The following is an 18433-nucleotide window of genomic DNA, read 5'->3' on the forward strand; positions in this document are numbered from 1 at the left end:
AGGTGGCCATGTGACTGAATTCTCAGGAGAGAAATAACATGGGAAGTGATGGATTCCACTTCCTGGCCTGGAGCTGAAGGCAGATGTACACCCTTCTGCTGCCTTGACCTTCCCCCAGGCTGAAATACAGACATTCCTATGACCAGCATGAATCCTGCCACTGACAATAACACACTAGGGGAAGGAAAAACAAGATAAAACAAATCTGTGCTCCTGAATAGCCACATTGGAGCAAACTAACCTAAAGTAAGAGAAAAATTAAGTTCTATTTATTCCAACAATTATGCTTTTGAGCTTCTTTGTAACTGTAACTTAGCTTTCACCCTAATATACATTATAACATTTTTAAACTAAGGTCTTAGAACAAAAGAGCCCTAGGATGATAACTGTTTTCTCCATTTAATATAAACCTTCTCAGATTTCTAGAAGTGTTCTGTTTTAAAGGAATTAATACAATGATTGTTTCCTGAGAGTTCGCAGAAAACAGATCCACAAATTAAGAGAAGGAACATTATAATATGTTCAAAAATACCCTAAATTTATCGAAATTGGAATGTTCCTTGAAAAATCATCAACAAACTTGCACTAATCACCAATGTATTCAGCCACTGTAGCCATAGGTGGAAGTATAGATACTAGTATATGTCCTATCCCAAAAAGCATATGTTGAAGTCTCCCAGTACCTCTGCATGTGGCTATATTTGTAGATAGAGGTTCTTCAAGGAGGTAATAAAGATGAAATTCAGGTGGGCTTCAATTCAATATAGGTGTCCCTATATGAGGAGATTAAGACATAGACACACACACAGAGAAGATCGTGTGAAGACACAAGGAGAAGACAGCCATATTCAAGCGAAGGAGAGAGGCTTCAGGAGACATCAACCCTCCTGGAACCTTTATCTTGATTTCCAACCTCCAGAACTGTGAGACAATAAATTTCTGTAATTTAAGCCCCCCAGGCTTGTGGAACTTGGTTACAGGAACCCTAGAACTAATACAGGTATGTCACTGTCAAGCATTTTTCTTTTGAGCCAGAACCAAGGAGAAATTTGTTGGGTTGCTTCTCTAAGAAAACAAACAGAAGAAATGAGCTCTATATCATTTTTCAGTAGTTCAAATCTTTGTTTTTTGTGACTAACAAAGAGGACTTATTCATGCTTTGATTATATCTGAACATCCAAAATAATTCTATATCCTCCTGCAAATAAATTTGGATCCAGCCTTATGATATATTCAAAAGTGTGCTCCTGATAGGTCAAAGATATAAACACAAAAAGTAAAAAGCTAATAAAATAAAATATTGAAGCTAAATCCTCAAATCACAATGTCAAAGTTGATGGGTTTAACTTTATCAAATGAAGAATTGTGGTGCAATGAAGGATTCCCTAGAAAAAGTTAACAGACTAGAGAAAATAATCTGTAACAACTAAATTCAAATATCTAGAATATCCCTCCATACCAAAAAACAAAACAAAACAAAAAACATGGCAAATCAGCAAGAAAATAATCCAATAGCCAACAGAAAAATGGATAAAGGGTAAATCTCAGGAAAATCTTAGGGAAAGGACAGATGTCTAACAAGTACATGAAGAACAGTTCAACACTGCTAACGACAAAAATACTTAAAAGTTTAACCATCAACAATATTTTTCATTAGAATTTCAAGAATTAGAACACTAGATAATATTATCAAGGGTTGGAGAGGATGTGGGAATGACAGAAACTATTAAATACCATTTTAGGGAATATAAACTCGTCCAGTAATTCCAGAAAATAATCTTACCAGTACTGAAAAATTAAGTGTGAGGATTTTCTGTGATCCAGCAACCCACTTCCAGGTACAATAGTCACCCTTTATCCTAGGAAGATATGGTTCCAGACTCAGTGGTTGCCTGAAACTGTGGATAATACCATCCCCTATACATACTGTGCTTTTCTCTTTATGTGCATACATACGATAAAGTTTGATTTATAAATTAGACACAGTGATTAACAATTATAATAGAATTTTACTTTAATTATAACAATATACTGTAATAAAAGTTAATGTGAATGTGGTCTCTCTGTCTCCCTCTCTGTCTTTAACTAAATATCTTATTGTACTGTACTCACCCTTCCTCTTGTGATGACATGAGATAATAAAATGCCAGTGTGCACGATAAACTGAGGTGAATGACATAGATATTGTAATGTAGAGTTAGGCTGCTATTGATGTTCAGCTGATTCGCCAGGAGACTCGGCTTCCAGACCAAGTCGACCTTGCATAATTGAAACTGCGGAAAATGAAACGGAGGCTTACGGGGGACTACTGTACATATCTCACAAATGCTCACATCCAGATCCTTAGAAGAACATGTACCTGAATATACATTTATCTAAAACAACCAACTGTGCATAGAGCAACACATCTAAAACATAGGTTGCTGAGTATTTATAGCACTATTTCACTTATTAAAAACATGTACCTGCACAACGAATGACATATTTTCCAAAGGATACTTAAATCAAACGTATGGTACTTGCCTTCTGAAGGAAAGGAATGGATGGGAGGTGGGAATTAAGGGAAAAATTTTTTCTCAGTTCCTCCTGAATTCCTTTCAGCACATTATTCTAACAAGCCATATGTGTAATGAGGACACTGGAGTAAAACAGTCTGATCTTATTAAACAGTTTTTGGTTACACTGTTTCAGTGATTCTCAACCTGGGGAAATTTGTTCCCCCCTCGTCCTGGGGACATTTGACACTTGGCAATGTCTGGAAACACTTTTGGTTGTCACCACTTGGGAGACTGGGTGCTACTGGCGGTTAGTGAGCAGGGGCCAGGGATGTTGCTACACACACTCCACTGAACAGGACAGCATCCCACCACCACAAAGAAGCATCTCTTCCAAAATGTCTACAGTGCTGAGACTGAGGACTCCTACACTATCTCACTACATTGTCCTTTTACTTCTTTGGTCTTTGGGAGGCTGCCCTCTTAAAGCTGACCAGATACTCCTTTATTCTTTCACATCTTTCCCTTCCACTCTTCCTTCATTTTTGCTCAGGCAGGAGCTACTGTCTTGGGATGTCTCGTTTCCTCTAGCAGTCATGAGTCTGCTTAAATAGCACACCGATTTTAATTATTCATATGACTGTGAGTAGGATAAACTGATAGTATTCCCTTAATAATGAAAGAAAAATAATTGTTAAAATGCCTCTCACTGCTCTTGCTTTTCTCTTTCGAGCTGCTCTTCCACACACCCAGTCTTTAACTGGATACCCTAAAATAGGAAGGGTATTCAATATAAGATTCACTGAGGGTCTTTTCTAAATCTTCATGAATGGGGCAGCAAAGGAGATAACAAATGTCCTAGGAGGGCAACAGTCAAAAAGAGCACACTGAGCCAGAAGGGGGTCAGAGGTAGACTTTGGGAGGGCGGCTACAGAGGCACAAGCTTGGACCAAGGTGGAGGTGGGTGGAGATTGAGTTTAATTAATTGGAAGCTTAGGGCTAGGGGTCCTTCATTGAAACAAGGAAAAACTCTTTCTGACTTTAACCGAACTCCAAAATTCTCTGAGCAAGGGAATGGGCCTAGTGTACCACGTGGGGTGTACATTTTAAAGAACGGAAAATTTTTCAGATAATGGAAACTGTTAAACACTGAAATTGAATATTGTGGATGTCCTGCTCTGTTGGACTTCGTTACTTTTTCTTTTTTTTTATGGATTCAGGCATACAGTACTACAGTCCAATTTAGGCTAAGGAGCAGATTAAAGTTCTTAAGAGCTATGATTTGTGTTTGCATGTATTTTCCCCAAAATTTTATCAATTGCATTTGATACTTTGTCCCTTAGGCACTCACCTCTCGCATAGGCTTTAAAGTTAGATTATCATTCATTATCTCCTAAGGATATCTTTCCCCTGTTCTTCAGGCTAGCCTGCTTTTTGTCGTTGCTAACGGTGGTAGTGGTGGTTTATTTCTCTTTGTTTTTTTAAGAAATAAGTAAAATGTTGGAAGGTCTCTGCAGAGACATCATCCTTTCGAATTTTATTCAGTTCAGTTATATGAATACTGTCAGATCTCTAAGCAGTCGTTTTTCTTTTTCAGATAAAAAGTTTCTAATTCTTATAAATCATCTGCACTTGGATCAGTTCTTTTTAACTAAAAGAATTAAAAGAGAAAACAGGTAGGAAATATTGGGCACATTCATTTTCTTCTAAGATACACCCCCACTCCAGCTACACAGGAATTAAATCTCGCTCCGGTCTCTTTAACACAGGGAAAAGGAGGCGGGCTTCCAGAATGGCGAAGGTTCTGATTGGTGAAGCTGGCAGGAAGTAAGCTGCGAGGGCGTCGCTTCTCTGACGGTCCCAGCCTGCGGGGTGAGAGGCCGGGACCCGCTGGGCTTCAGTTACCTAGGCCCGCTGTTGCTTCAAATCGTGGGAGTGGGAGCGTGGGGTGCAAAACGGAGCCCTTTCATCGCGGTGGGTTTGGGGCGCTGGCAGCCCTTTCGCGGAGGTGCCGCGCCCTAGCGGCCGGGCCGGCGTGGGCCCGGGGTCCACTCGGACCGTCGAGACTGCGCAGTGGCCCAGGAGCTGAAAGGGTGTTTCCCCGGCGCGGGGCACCGCCCTCGCTACGCAGCCGAGTCCCCCATCTCAACCTAGATTCTCTTTTTCCCCTGTTCTGCAGGCTCGCTTCCGGCGTCATGGCTCAAAGGGCCTTTCCGAATCCTTATGCCGATTATAACAAATCCCTGGCCGAAGCCTACTTTGATTCTGCAGGGAGGGTGAGTTCGGGATATATTTGCCTGCATCCTTACCCCCATCGTAAAGCAGCTTAGTTTTGCCTGAAAAGGATAAGCATCCCCTTTTAAAAAATAAATAATTTGAGGATAAATATAGAGAATATATTTTAGATATGTAAAATACATGTTAAAACATACAGTTAAGTTCTAATATGTTAAATTTCTATACGGAGTCATTGTTAATTGAAATAACCTCTGTCATTAAATTATAAAAATTGGCAGGTCTGCAATTTACCGTGTAATTTTGCATTTTCAATTTTGGCTTACTTTTCAAAGAGAGGTGAGGAGTCCTGAAGGTATTTCACGTGTGCTGTGTTATTACTTCATGTTTACAGACAAGTATGGGCAGGATCATGGTGAGACAAACCTGGAATGTGTGGCAAGACATCTTTAAGTGAAAATGCTAGGAGAAATTCAGAACATAGGTCTGCAATTCTTTTTACCGTTGCCACTCTTCTCAGGACATCCCCACAGCTGGAAAAACTAGTAAATTAAACTGGCTAGCATCTCACAAGGCAGGATACAAAAGAGAAACTGGATGTGAGATCCCAGAGGTCTGTGTTTTCTCCTGCCTCTTTTAAGGACCTAATTGTTAAGGGGAGCACAGTTCTTCCTAAGAATACCTAGTGGAGAAATCGTGAGTTAGGCTGGAAGGGTGATCTCTAAGTTCACACATTTTTTTTTAATTTTACCAGTTTATTTCTTGTAAACTTGTCACTCATACGAAAAGCATTTCACATGTAATACAGTGGCCTTAAAGATTTCATATCTGCCAAGTTATCTTTATGCGGCTCTGTTGGTTCTCAAAACACTTGTCATTATAGACTGACTTGAGTCAGTAATGCAGGTAAGAGGGATGAAAGAGATGGAGAATTATAGGATAGAAGAGTACAGAAGTGTTTACGGAGCTAAAGTCTGTGATTCTTTTAAGACCAAAATTGAATTGCCCACACAAAGCTTCTTACAGTTTTCTTGACGTCATAGGCTTCCTTTTGTCCGTCTGGACCTGCATTCTGCCTAGCTCTGCACATGCTGAAGCTGGAATATTTGTCCTGTCATGTTGGAGGAAGACATGCTGCTTCATGTTAACTTGGAAAATTGAACACTTGAGGATGTATCAAATGACAGACGCCTTCAATAAACGTAGCTTACTATTTAAGCTGTTTATAAATTAAAAGCATTTACAGAACTTCAACTCCTTTTCTAAAGGAGAAAAAACGTACTCGTATATTTAAACTGTGGTCCAAAAATAATCATGTAATTTATTGCATAACACATGGTTTTTGGACAGATTCCAGAAAGAAACTTGCATACCAGTTCTAAAACTGTTTAATGTTGAACACCAAGGTTCAGACCCTGGAGATCTGTCCTCAATTTGTTATCACAAACATTTCAATAAGGAACTGGTCTGTTTTCTGGCGGAAAAAAAGGGCTTTTAGAGACTTCAGATTGCTGGAGTTTGAATAATTTTGTGGTCTGCCAGAAGCAATCAATATTCTCAGGTAGGCCACAAGCAATCAATATTCTCAGGCAGGTCACCTTTATTAAATGCAGTTCTGTGCCAAATAGAAAGTAACTTCCCTTCCTAAGGCTGAGGCATTCTCATTATTCTTGGTCTCTTAAAGTAAGGCCAGGCAAGATGATAAATTATGCATGATCTATGAACAGAAGATGACATGTTCTCATGTAGATGCACTCTTCTTTCAAGATTTATAGACCTTTTATATTAATATTGAAGTATATTTTATCTTACTAAATGTATTTTCAAGACTTGTTGAAATCTTAACCTCTTGGTAGAAATCATTAAATAATGGGTCCATCAATGTGATTTCTTCAGAGTGTGAAATAAAGGATCATTGTGGTGCTTCAGAATAAATAATCCATCTGACTTTCCTTACCAAAGCTGCTCTTCAGAAGTAAAACTTAGTATCTCTTAAAATAATTCCGATACTGCCTTGTTACTTTTTTCAGTGTTAAGATTCCCTTTTTGAAAAATGAGATGGTGATGCTAACAGGTAGTAGTTAAGTTTGTTTTTACAATCCTTACATGCTGAAATAAAATGTTTGTACCTCTTGTAACATTCCCCAACATTGTTTTGAAATTTTACTGCCTTATGAAATCCAAGTCTGGCAATCACAGCAGATTGCTAAAATTACTGAAGAATACATTAAAATGACGTCTTAAGATATTTCATGTTTCAGTGTATACAGAACTTTCAGAATATTTCTCATTTGCCATTATGATCTATGAACAGATCTATGAACAGAAGATGACATGTTCTCATATAGATGCACTCTTCTATCAAGATTTATAGACCTGGTATAATCATGGCATAATGATTACATGAGCCCCGCAGTTTGACCAGCATCTCTGGGCCTTCATATGGATATTCCTAACCCCATAGCCCCAGGTTTAGTGTGCTTTCAATTCATATCCAAATTTTACTTGTGATAGATCCTTGGATTGCTTAAAATTGCAAAAATGTCAACATCTACATCCCTGAATGCAGAAGCCTAAGACACGTGGTCTCGTTTGATCCTCACAAAGTACCTAATGAAATTGATGGGGTGGGTGTTATTATCCTGACTTTACAGAGATAAGTGAAGCATAAAGAAGCCATGAGTTGAGCATGATCACTCAGCTACTAGCAGATATGGATGTAGTCAGGCTCATTTGTGGAGCAGTATTTATGAAGCCCTTACTCTGCCAGTCACTGTGCCAGGCATGTCGTTTTAATACTAGGTCTGATATTCTTTGCACTTTGCTCGAGACTCCTGATATCTGTGAATTTATTTTGTTTTTCTTAGGCTGCTTCTTCAGTTTTTAAAAAATAGTTAACTATTTGTTAAAAATGGATTTTTATAAATATCATTTTTAAATATCTAAAACAACTAGAGTATTTCTTTAGGAAATTAACATTGCTCTTTGCTTGAATATTCAAAGTCCAGTGGCTTGAGGGCAACAAACATCTGATGTGTGCTTGACTTAATAAAATGACTTCTATTATAAAGTTATTGATTCAAATAATAAATGATCCCCATTAGGTGGAAATTACTGTGAGCCAGTTTACCATTGGTGGTCTATTTCAGTATTTAAAAATTTTGTGTAAAATATTGAAGTTACAGCAAAAATATTCCCTGCCTTGAGTAGGAAAACATAGTAGTACTTCTATGTTTTGTCAATTTTTTGTTGTTGTTTTGGAATAAAATAGTTGTCCAGTTCTCCCAGGCAGAAAAAACGTGGCCCCAGTGGAAATAAGGCAGCATCCTATTTTTGATAGCCTGTAGTCCAGGAAGGCAGGGGGCCCAAATTTTTTGATATTTATTTTCCCTTTAATATCTACAGCTGACTCCAGAGTTCTCACAGCGCTTGAACAATAAGATTCGAGAGCTTCTTCAGCAAATGGAGAGAGGTCTAAAGTCGGCAGACCCACGGGATAGCACTGCTTACACTGGCTGGGCAGGTATGAAACGCTGGCTGGGAGCTGGCAGGAGCATTTGGAGACCCAAAGCATCCTCTTTTGAGGGCTGCCAGACAGAAGGTATACCAACAATTACTTCCAGGAGAATGCCATGCCCTCAGCCTGGCCTTGGTATCTTTTGGATTTTTACCAGTGCTTTGAATTTCAGGCAAGGTAAACATATCATGGAATTCATGCCTGACACAAATTTGGATGGCTGCTGTACTTGAGGAGAAATACTCATGTTCAGCTTCCATAGTTCATTTGCAGATGGCATTTCAGTGGGAAAAGATGAGAGTCCCAAAATAAAGTGCATAAAACAGAGGTAAGGAGACTATCTACAGGAAATCAATTTGTCCAGATGCGTCAATTTTTTAAAAGTTACCCCACCTCAGGGATCCACACGGGAACACAGGGTAGGCTTAGTTCCGTGACCTAAACCTTCCAGACAGTCGTTGCTGGTTGCCTCGCACTTGTGATTTTGTCGGTCAGTCAGAGGTTGGAAGAAACAGTACTTGGTTGTCAGAAAGGGTGAGAAAGACAAAGCCAAGAAGGAAAGCTGAAGCACCATATAGAGAGACAAAGACAGGCTTACAGTCTTGAAGAAAGTAGTTTAGAGACTCAGTGTTTCCCAGTTACTCAGAAAAGTAGACGAGGAGGACCAAGTTTTCAGCTCAAGGAAGTGGAATTTGATTTGAAGGCAGTGTTGTTGACATAAGAATGTAGGTTCCTGGGCCTCACAGCAAGGATTCTGGTTCAGTAGGTCCTACGCTGCACTCAGGAATCTGAATTCTACAGGCATCTGTGTCCTGACGCAGATGGGCCTCTGGGGACTCCACTTTGAGGTGTTTATGACAGGAATTTCCAATAACTATCTCTTAGCAATCAGCTTCTGATGGACAAGTGATTCTGTCTTCCTTATGAGGACAGGAAGGCAGATAAAATCAGAGTAAAATTATAATGCCTCAGGGACAGCTAACGTCAGTATTTGTAAAATGAGAGGAATGGACTAGATAATGTTGGTTCCTCTTTATAGTTCAGTTTTATGATTTTTGTAGATTTTAGAAGGTTAATGGAAATGTTAAAATGAGAAGAAAACGGAAGTATTTTACTTCAAGAGGGAAGTTATAACAACAGTTGTCATTATCTACTGTTTCAAGTAGGCTGTAATTGGTAAATTAATCTCATTAATGAACATTACTATTCTTTAGTTAAAATTACAAGTATTTGAACAAAACAGGACAAGTAAAATGCATGGCTCTCTTTAGCTTTCCTCTGGATTTCCACATTGCAATAAGGCTCAGACTCACAGATCTTGTCCTAATACTTCTAGAGTTTCCATTATTTTGTTAGTCCTGGCAAAAAAAAAAGGAGACTGAGACAGATATAATTCCATAACTGATTAGAAAAAGGAATGACATAAACCTCTCACTCACTCATTCAGGTGAGCTTCTGTTATCACATACTCTAAGGTACCTTATAAGGGGAAAGGAAGTAGAAATAGATGTCAAGTTTGAATTAATAGTTTGACAATGTTAGGAAAAACCATCGGTCAAATTCCTCTATTCCCAGGACTGGCTGAGCAATTAAAAGTTAAAAGTTTCCTTGGAAATAGAAAAGAAATTTCACTCCAAAGTAAAATGCAAGTTTGTTTAAATTTTTTGGCACTGTAGAGTTTCCAGCATCATCTCCTCTGAATGCTTTCAATATCCTTCAACTTTTTACCCTTAGTGTCTGTGGAACTCATCGATGGCTCCTGAAAGCAGCTTATGTGAGTGTCTTAGGCAAATTGTCATACTAAGCAGTTTAGGATGTCTTCAGCTGCTGGTTGTTTTATGATGTAACATAAAATCTTCTAGATAAATCTGCTAATGGCTTTTGAGGCAAGGTTCCTAATGTCTCCTAATCAAGCACTGTTCAAAAGCCGTTATTTCCACACAAAATGGGCTGCCTCATCTTGTGTTTTGATAAGTAAAATGCTTTCCTATGCCAATGTTTAGGCAATCTGAATAGAATAAAACTGAGTTGCACAAGAAACTAAAGCTGATTCAACCACAGAAAGTCATTATGTTAATACATTCTCTTCCTATTATATCTTAAGTATTGTCTATTCATGAGCTCAATTTTATTACCAAAAAAATGAATTCACAAACATCTTAACACAATAAAAATACTTGGTATTGTGTGTCAAAGCAATCTCTACATATTTTTTTAAATAATTTATTGTTTGCTCCTTTTTCTAACGTGTCCAAAATTATATTACTTTGGGAAACACTAATTCATTGTAGAAAACCTTTAAAACTTTATTTTCTTTTCAGCACTGATATTTGTTGAGGATTTTTCAGTTTAAAATGAAAGTTTTTGCAAATATTTATTATGTTACTCATTATAGTTCGATTGAGAAAGCTGCTTGATTTTTACCATTAGAACTTTAAATTACTATCCTATTTTATCAAGTTTTATTCCCCAATAAAGAACAAAGCTTGTCCTCCCAACTTCATAATACCTTGTTCATGTTATTTCTAGATTTGCCTCAATTCTCACTTGATCTGAAAATTAAAGAGCTTTAGCAAAGGAATGAACCAACCATGTGTTTTTAATATCACATGTGCAGTTAAAACTGAAAAACTGCCCTCCCATCATTTCTTCCCATCTTCCTTGTCAGGAACTTGAGACTAATAATGACAGGACACTTACTAGAATTTCTGCTAGAGCCCATCTGTGTGTTACTTGTGCTTTAGAGAGCATTATGCGTGGTGCTTTAGTGGTAAGGTGATGTGTACATTTTTAACTAGAAATTTAAAAGAAACAAATCATTGCTTTAGAAAGTACTTTACATTCACTTTACAAACTATTTCACAATTGAAATTATCTTGGCTTTTATTTTAAAATGGAAGCAGAGGATATAATACAGTGATGAGAGTGGCTAACATAGTCCTTTCATAGGATTCAGATACCATTTTCACCAAAGCCTATATATTCAAACCTGTGGGTTGTCATAGTGCAGCTTCACAAGTTGTATGCCTGACTTTTACCCTTTTTTTTCACAGCAGGGAGGTGAAATGCTGTGACCCTAGGAAAGAAAGAAGAAAAGAATCTTTAAAATCCCTCAGCCATCTCTTATTGGCAAATGAGACAGTTATTACCATAAATCCCTTAGGTTTTTCATGCTTATCCAGGAATGAAGTATTTGAGAATTTTCAGGCAGTATTTGAGAATTAACAAATTATTGCTAATGTTCAAAAACAAGAATTCAGTAATTTAATAAAGAAATGTTGCATATATTTTGGTTTCCAAGGTAATGAGGATCATCAGTATGCAATTTCATGATCATTTAGCCATTTGAAGGACAGGAACAAAGATTAAAAGTGATTCCTGTTGATAAAATGTTAGTAGGATTGACATTTGAATGACAGGAACCAGAGTGTGTGTGTGCCTGTACACCAGTAACTAATGTTCTGTGCCAGGCACCATTCTGAGTGTTTTGTGTTAATTAACTAATCTAAATCTCAGTTCCATGGCATGGATAGTATTTGTTTCCCCATTTCACCAATGGGAAAACTGAAGCAAAGTGAGGCTGAGCAGCTCTTCAAACTTACATAGCTAGTAAGTTATTACAAAATTAAGATTCAATCCAGGAAGCTTAGCTTTAGAGCCCTGCTTTTTACCCCGTAAGTGTGAAGTGTGTGTGTGTGTGTTTTCTGTCCACTTCTGGACTTGGGTTTACTCTGTATATTTTATAAGTGAAGATCTACAATGCTGTAAGTTGGCATAATTTGAGCAATGATAACATGATACTCATGCTATAGAAACTTTTTAGAAATGGCTAATGAGTAGTCAGCTTTTCAGTGTTTTAGAAAAAATCAAAATAAGCCCTGATAAAATATAAAAGACATTTTGAAAGAAAGAGGAAAAGAGAGTTAGACAGGCCAGAGTAATTACTATTTAAAAGTCTAAAGGAAAAAGTTATTTATTTGGGATGGGACATGAAGTAAATCCTGGAAATATTTATGGGAATTCACAACTAGAAAAATGGAATCTCCAGCATCATTCCTTAGAAGGTGTTGTCCCCCTTCCTAATTCTGAATTAATACATTGAGCACAGTTTCAAGGCAAAAAATTAACTGGGCTAAACAGAAGCTTTTCCTCATAATTGCTTGTGTCTGAAAAGGTTTGTTGAGGATCTCATGGGAAATGTCGCTTATGATATGCAGTCAGTCAGTAGCTCTTGCAGCTCTTAAGAAGTGCTACTGAAGTGAACAGCCTCAGTTCTTTTCACTGAAATCCTTTTCATAAAATTTAGTACATTGGTAGTAGTGTATCATGACACTGATGTATGACATATGCAAGCAATAAGCATTGAGTTGTTCATTTTTAGCCTTAATCCTTTCCTGGAGACTAACAAGAGTTCTTTACAGTATGTGCTCCCAGCTGGGACAGCATTTTGGTTTTTAGATGCCCATCAAGAACTGTTCTGTATGCCTGTACACAGCATATAGAACATGTGTGTACAGCAGATAATGCAGAAAGATAGCAGGCATGGGGGCGCCTTAAGACCAAACCTGATGGCCAGCTACTCAGTGGTGCTAAGTAGTGTCCAGGGATCTGGAATAACTCACCAGAGAGCCTAATGCCACCTGCCATTGGGCTGCCTGGGTTCTGTACCATGTAGATTGTAGCTTCTAGGGGAGGGAAGATAATAAGGTGATTTATAAAATGGAAAGCACAAAACACTGGTGAGGAATTGTTACTACAAAAATTAAATGAGCAGGCAAAGTATTCTTGTGTTAGAAATAAGCATTTAGTTGAAAAGATTGCTTCCCTTGCAGATAACATAGTAGAAAAGTTAAATAAACCCAAGGGATAGCTGATCTCACCAGTGTCTTTGAGAAGGAGAGTGCCAGCCCTCATTTAATTTCATTTTTTCCCACCCTTAACTATGATGATTCTTAAGGGAAATGATGATCAGCTCACACTTAAAAAACAAAACAAAACACAGGATTCTAGAGACCTTAGTTCTAAAAGACATGACCCAATCTTCTATAACCAACTCAAAGAGTTAATGAAGCTAAGATCAGCATATATTCTTCTTTTCAAGTATCAGATAACATTTTAAGTAAGAGGATATGCAGCATAGTCCCTGGAGTAATATTAACTTGTGCTCTAAATGCAAGTCATTAAAATGTTTCAAGATGCTGTTCCTCTGATCTGCCAAATATGTAGCTTTTGAGCTATTATATTAGCATGTGGTTCTTAGTTTCTGCTGATAACCAGACTTATTTGAAAGGAATCACTCTAACCAGCCATCTTTTCTTTTTAATTTGATCTCCTTTATTAAGTAGCTCTTCATCAGAGCCAGCATTTCAGTGTCGAATTTGAGCCTGACCAAGTGTCCTTTACCTTGATGAGCACCTATGCCTCCCTGCTGAAGCTTTTAGGACAAGCAGAATCAGGGCGGCAACGTGCACTGAGTTTTTTTAGAGCCCTTTACAGTGGCCACCAGCCAGGAGTGTGGCCTGCTTTCCTTCTGTTTATGTGATGTTGTCATTGTACTTCAGGATATCTTAAATTGTTAAGACACAGACTGGAAACAACTGTAGCCTTTCAATGCCACCCATTGTACAGTTTGCTTGGGTGAAGCACAGATTGCATAATGAGAATGTTTGTAGATACATCAGAAGAAATGGCAGGAGGGAAAGAAAGAAGACATATCTAAGCAATTTGGCTTTTACAAACAATGCCAAGGAGGCTGGGGACCTGTCTGTCATTTTCATTCCAGCAACTTAAGCAGCTAACATAATACCAGGCCCATAGTTGTTACTTAATATATACCTGTTGAGTGAATGAATAGATGGAGGGATGGAGAGTGCCCTACTTAAAAACAATAACTTAAAACTGGGTGGAATGGAGAAGGGGGGAATTCATATCTGTTAGGATGTGCAAGTCAGTTAATCATATCTCTTTCCCTTCCACCTCTGCTCCAGTTGAGAAATGAACTTAGAGATTAGTTATGGTTCATAATATCTGCTTTATGCTTGGTAAAGCTGGATAAAGATCCTGTTGTTTTGACCTGGATCAAAGCAGATTTTCCTCCTTGTCTGCTGATTTGAACCTGAGACCTCCCAGTCTCAAGCAGAGCATCTGGACAGCCCAAGGTGTGGATTACCACATGAGAAGCAGGAGAGAAGAGAGCCTGAGGATAAAGACTCTTGGAGAGCTCAGGAGAGAGGCCAGGCGGCACATGTGGAGGGAAACTTCTCCCCCATCCACAGTTAGAGGAGCCCGTGAGGGAGGGGGTACGGTGGGAACCTGGGGGCAGGGGGAGTACAGTTTCCTCATTGCTTCTCCTTTAGCGTGAGACAGTGACTCAACAACTCATTCAGGCTCACTTTGGGCATTTGGGGCTGGACCTTTATTGAGTAGTTACTATGTGCCAGAGACTGTTACACAATTGTTGACATGATTCACAGTAATTGAGGAGTAGCTAATTGTTATTTCCATTTCACAGATAAAGATGCTCAGGCACAGAGATGTTTAGGAAATGAGTTAGGATCACATAGCTAGGAAGTGACAGAACTTCAGTCCCAGTCGTGGTTTCTGAGCCCATGCTCTCAATTCTGCCATGCAGAAGGATGCATCCCGCTAGGACAGTCTGAGTAAAATACAAGCAGCACTTCCCAATTGGGCAGTTTCGGTGCAGGGCACTGAGGGAAGGAAGAGGAAAGCACCGTGTCTTTTTTTTTTTTAATCTCTTGTCCTGTTGGACAGTCAGCTCCGGAAATACATGAAGGAGATAACACATCTTCAGAGTGCTCGTTCGCCGTCTTTTCCACTCTTTTGTTTGGGTCAATATTGTTAAGTATCCCTCCTCAGATGACCTGTATTAAAAGTACTAGAGTGTTTGGAAAGCCAGCAGCTCATGGTGCTCTGCTTTAATCAGACTGAGCACATGGACTAGTTTAGTTAATGTAATGCTGACGTATTGGCTTGGTGCAGAATGCCATGCATGGTAGCTACAGTGACCAGGAATGGGAATCCTGCCCTAAAGAGAACTATAATTTTGTTAAAGAAATGTAAATGCACATGCTTAAAACACACACAAAAATGAGAAACAGTTACAAAACAATGCATTAGAAAGTACCAACCTGATACAGACAGACAGGTGATAATACTGTATGGGGTTAATCAGAGAAAACTTGCACTGCTTCTATTTTCATAAACCTGAAAGGAAAAAACATGTTGATTGATGAGATTTAAAGTTTCGACTAGGGAACAGTTTATCTGAAATTTAGAGCAACCCATCACCCCTGCTTTGGGGGGTTCCTGTCTTTATATCACTCAGAACTCCTGAGATCCATTCTTGGGTGTTAGCTGGGCACCTCTGGTGACCCAAGCAGTATCTATCATCTGAACATAATATTTCCCACCAGAGTGCATGAGAGTCTTTAATAGCCCCTCACCTGCAAGCAAATACCTTCTAGAGCTGAAATACCATAGCAAAGATTTTTACATCAATGTAATTGGTTGTAAAAGAGATGAATAAAGTTAAGGAGTAATCTCTAAAATGCAGAATTACAGAGAATGGTTTTCAGAGGTTTGTACATCTGTGGATATTTTTATCATCTCCGTATACATTTGAGACACACCAAGGTCTTGATTGGTCAAGTTGAATAGGACTAATGATCCCTCAGAAATTCAAAGGCTTAGTATTAACTACTTCTCAACAGCTGGCTATATTTACAGTACTACTGGGGATAAGCAGCTGAGTAAGGAAATGGCAGATTTAGAAGTGTCCCTAAGTGTTTACCCTCCCTTAGCAGAGTACTAACTACAGAATGAAACAGAATAGAAAAATCTAGTTCAGAGTTTCTTTCCTGAAAACTAGGATGAATTTCTGTTACGGCAAAGTTTTGTTTGGCCCTCACATTTTTTCTTTCAAGTAAATTAATTCAGCACTTCAAAACCAAGAGATTCCTAGGATAACCTGAGGCAGGGCCAGACTTCCTGAACTGCTTATACAGATCAGCATATAAGCAGTGTCCCGAACAGTGTGTCCTCAGGAGGGGCGGTGGTGATGGGGATGGCGCTTTGCTGGGCAGTGTGGTAGCCACTAGCCACCCGTGGCTGGCATGCATTCAAAAAGTGGCTAGTGCAACTGAGAAACTTAACTTTAAATTTTGTTTGTTTTTAATTAGATGCTTACTGTTAGAGGCTACCATACTGGACACCATCGTCCTGAGCCATCTACCGTCTGCTGGCGTCATGAAGTCAGAACAGTGAGGGTCTGGGTCTCATCTGGTCTCAGGGCACAACAGTGGTTTTTCTGCTGTTGGTGGTGGTTTTCTGGGTTTTCTTTTGTTTTTTATCAAAAGCATCTTCCACTTGCATCAGATTAATGAATCTCCTAGTACAGCTGCTCCTGAAGTGCAGCAGGGAATCATTTCCTTCACGTGTCCCATTCCCCACACATGGGAGGGACATGTGCAGCCTGCCTTCTCAGAACTCCAGACTCATACCCAGCTGCCTCCTTGACCTCCCCACTCAGATGTCTAATGAACACCTAAAACCCAAACTGTCCAAGGCTCCCTCCCTTCCACACCTCACGTTAGGCACTTGCAGTGCTTGCTCTTCTCCTCCTGGCCTCCTGGGAGGGTTAACCCGTCCCAGCCCAGGGGCTACAGGTGGAAGCAGTATGTGTCATGTGGTTCTGTATTGAGCCTCATGACCACTTTTGATGATGATTATCCTAGAAGCCAGTAGAAATGTTTCTCATTATATTAAATATCCTGTAGAGACTGGAATCATATTTGGGGATGAGTTTATGAAGGGATACAACTCAGATCTTCCCTCCCAAACCTGGTGCCCTCCTAGAGGTGTCCGTATGGGTGGGTAGCACCCTGGCCCATCTAGCTGTTGAAGTTAGACATCTGGGAGTCATGTTGATATCTCCCTCTCAGTCATTCCCCACCAGGTTCTGTTGATTTTAGCAGTTTAGTATCACTTTATCCACTGCAGTCACCCTGTCTCTTGCTGCTCTTCCGGAAGCTAACTGTTAAGCATCCTACCTCTTCTGCATCCACTGTTCCACAAACCCTTTTCCAAACCTTACAGTGCAGTTATGGTGAGCTTTGAAAAATACAAATCTAATTATGCCCTTTCCATGCTTAAAATGGTGTTTATCAAATAAAACTCAAAGTCCTGAACTGGCTTATTGGGCTATTTGTGCTCCACCATCTGCCTACCTCTCCAGCTGTGTTTTTTAGGATTAGGATTACCAGCATGCCAGGATACACCTAAATTAATAGTGTCTTTAACATGACAGAATTTCTCCCTTGAATAAGTAGGCAATCCCGGGACTGGTGAGGCAGCTTCATAGTCCAAGATCTAAGCTTCTTGAATCTTGATGCTTTACCATCCTCATCACAGAGCTGCCTCCTCGTGGTTTAATATGGCTGCTCTAGCTATACCATCACATCTGCGTTCCAGCCAGGAGGAAAGAAATAACAGTTGCTTCCCTTGAGGAACAATTTGTGAAGCTACTCCTATTACTTCCACTACATCTTATTGGTCAGAACTAAGTCACATGGTCATTCCCAGCTGCAAAGGAGGCTGTTCTGGGCAACCACTGCCCAACTGAAACCCAGGGCATTGTTACAAAAAAAAGGAGATACATTTTGGGAGCTACATAACAGTCTCTCTCACCAGAGTTAAATCCTTACCTTCCAGAGTAGAATATGAGTAAAAAATGTCTGATATAGAAAAATCAATAGCATGTAAGCATATTATTAGAAATATGGAGGTAGATTCTAAGGAAATGGCTAAAATGACTAAACGTGGTTGCCTTGGGGAAGCAGGAATAGAGTGGGGTAAGGGATTATATACTCATATTAAGCTTTGCAGTATTATTTGACTTTTTCTATGAAGAACAAATTTATTTTGATAAAAATTACATTTGAAAGAGTTTTTTTTAAACATAGACTGAAGCCAAGACTGTGAGTACATAAGAGCTGGATGAGTTTTCCCTACAGATCCCTTGAGGTTGTGTCTTTATTTACCACCTTGCCAGTTATTTTCAGCCTTCAGTATATAAGCAAAGGTGATGTTATATGCATGAATATTGTCAAAGATTGGAAGATCCTAAGGATCAGACTCAAGACATTTACCTGTAGGCAGTTCCTCCATG

The 18433-nt window shown here is 39.1% G+C and overlaps 1 protein-coding gene and 1 long non-coding RNA gene across 3 annotated transcripts in view; one reads left to right on the top strand and one right to left on the bottom strand.

Moving 5' to 3' along the window:
• The first annotated feature begins 4315 nt into the window (after positions 1-4315).
• The window catches only part of LANCL1 (LanC like glutathione S-transferase 1), a 36609-nt gene continuing 22491 nt past the window's right edge, over positions 4316-18433 (top strand). Inside the window, exons 1-3 of one of the 2 annotated variants that reach the window (XM_017666698.3) lie at positions 4316-4367; positions 4675-4771; positions 8136-8253. In XM_017666698.3, the coding sequence (XP_017522187.1) occupies positions 4691-4771; positions 8136-8253 (199 nt within the window). In that variant the 5' untranslated portion in view covers positions 4316-4367; positions 4675-4690. Of the gene's footprint in view, positions 4470-4674; positions 4772-8135; positions 8254-18433 lie in introns of both variants that reach the window. The other variant, XM_017666697.3, reaches the window with a different exon arrangement.
• Positions 8260-18433, bottom strand: part of LOC118966985 (uncharacterized) — a 92896-nt gene continuing 82722 nt past the window's right edge. Inside the window, exons 3-4 of the long non-coding RNA XR_012123549.1 lie at positions 15396-15471; positions 8260-12932 (exon numbers count right to left, since the gene is read on the bottom strand). This is a non-coding gene — a long non-coding RNA (uncharacterized lncRNA). The remainder of the gene's footprint in view (positions 12933-15395; positions 15472-18433) is intronic.

The sequence above is a fragment of the Manis javanica genome, chromosome 12 (genome assembly GCF_040802235.1).
Source record: "Manis javanica isolate MJ-LG chromosome 12, MJ_LKY, whole genome shotgun sequence".
NCBI lineage: Eukaryota > Metazoa > Chordata > Mammalia > Pholidota > Manidae > Manis > Manis javanica.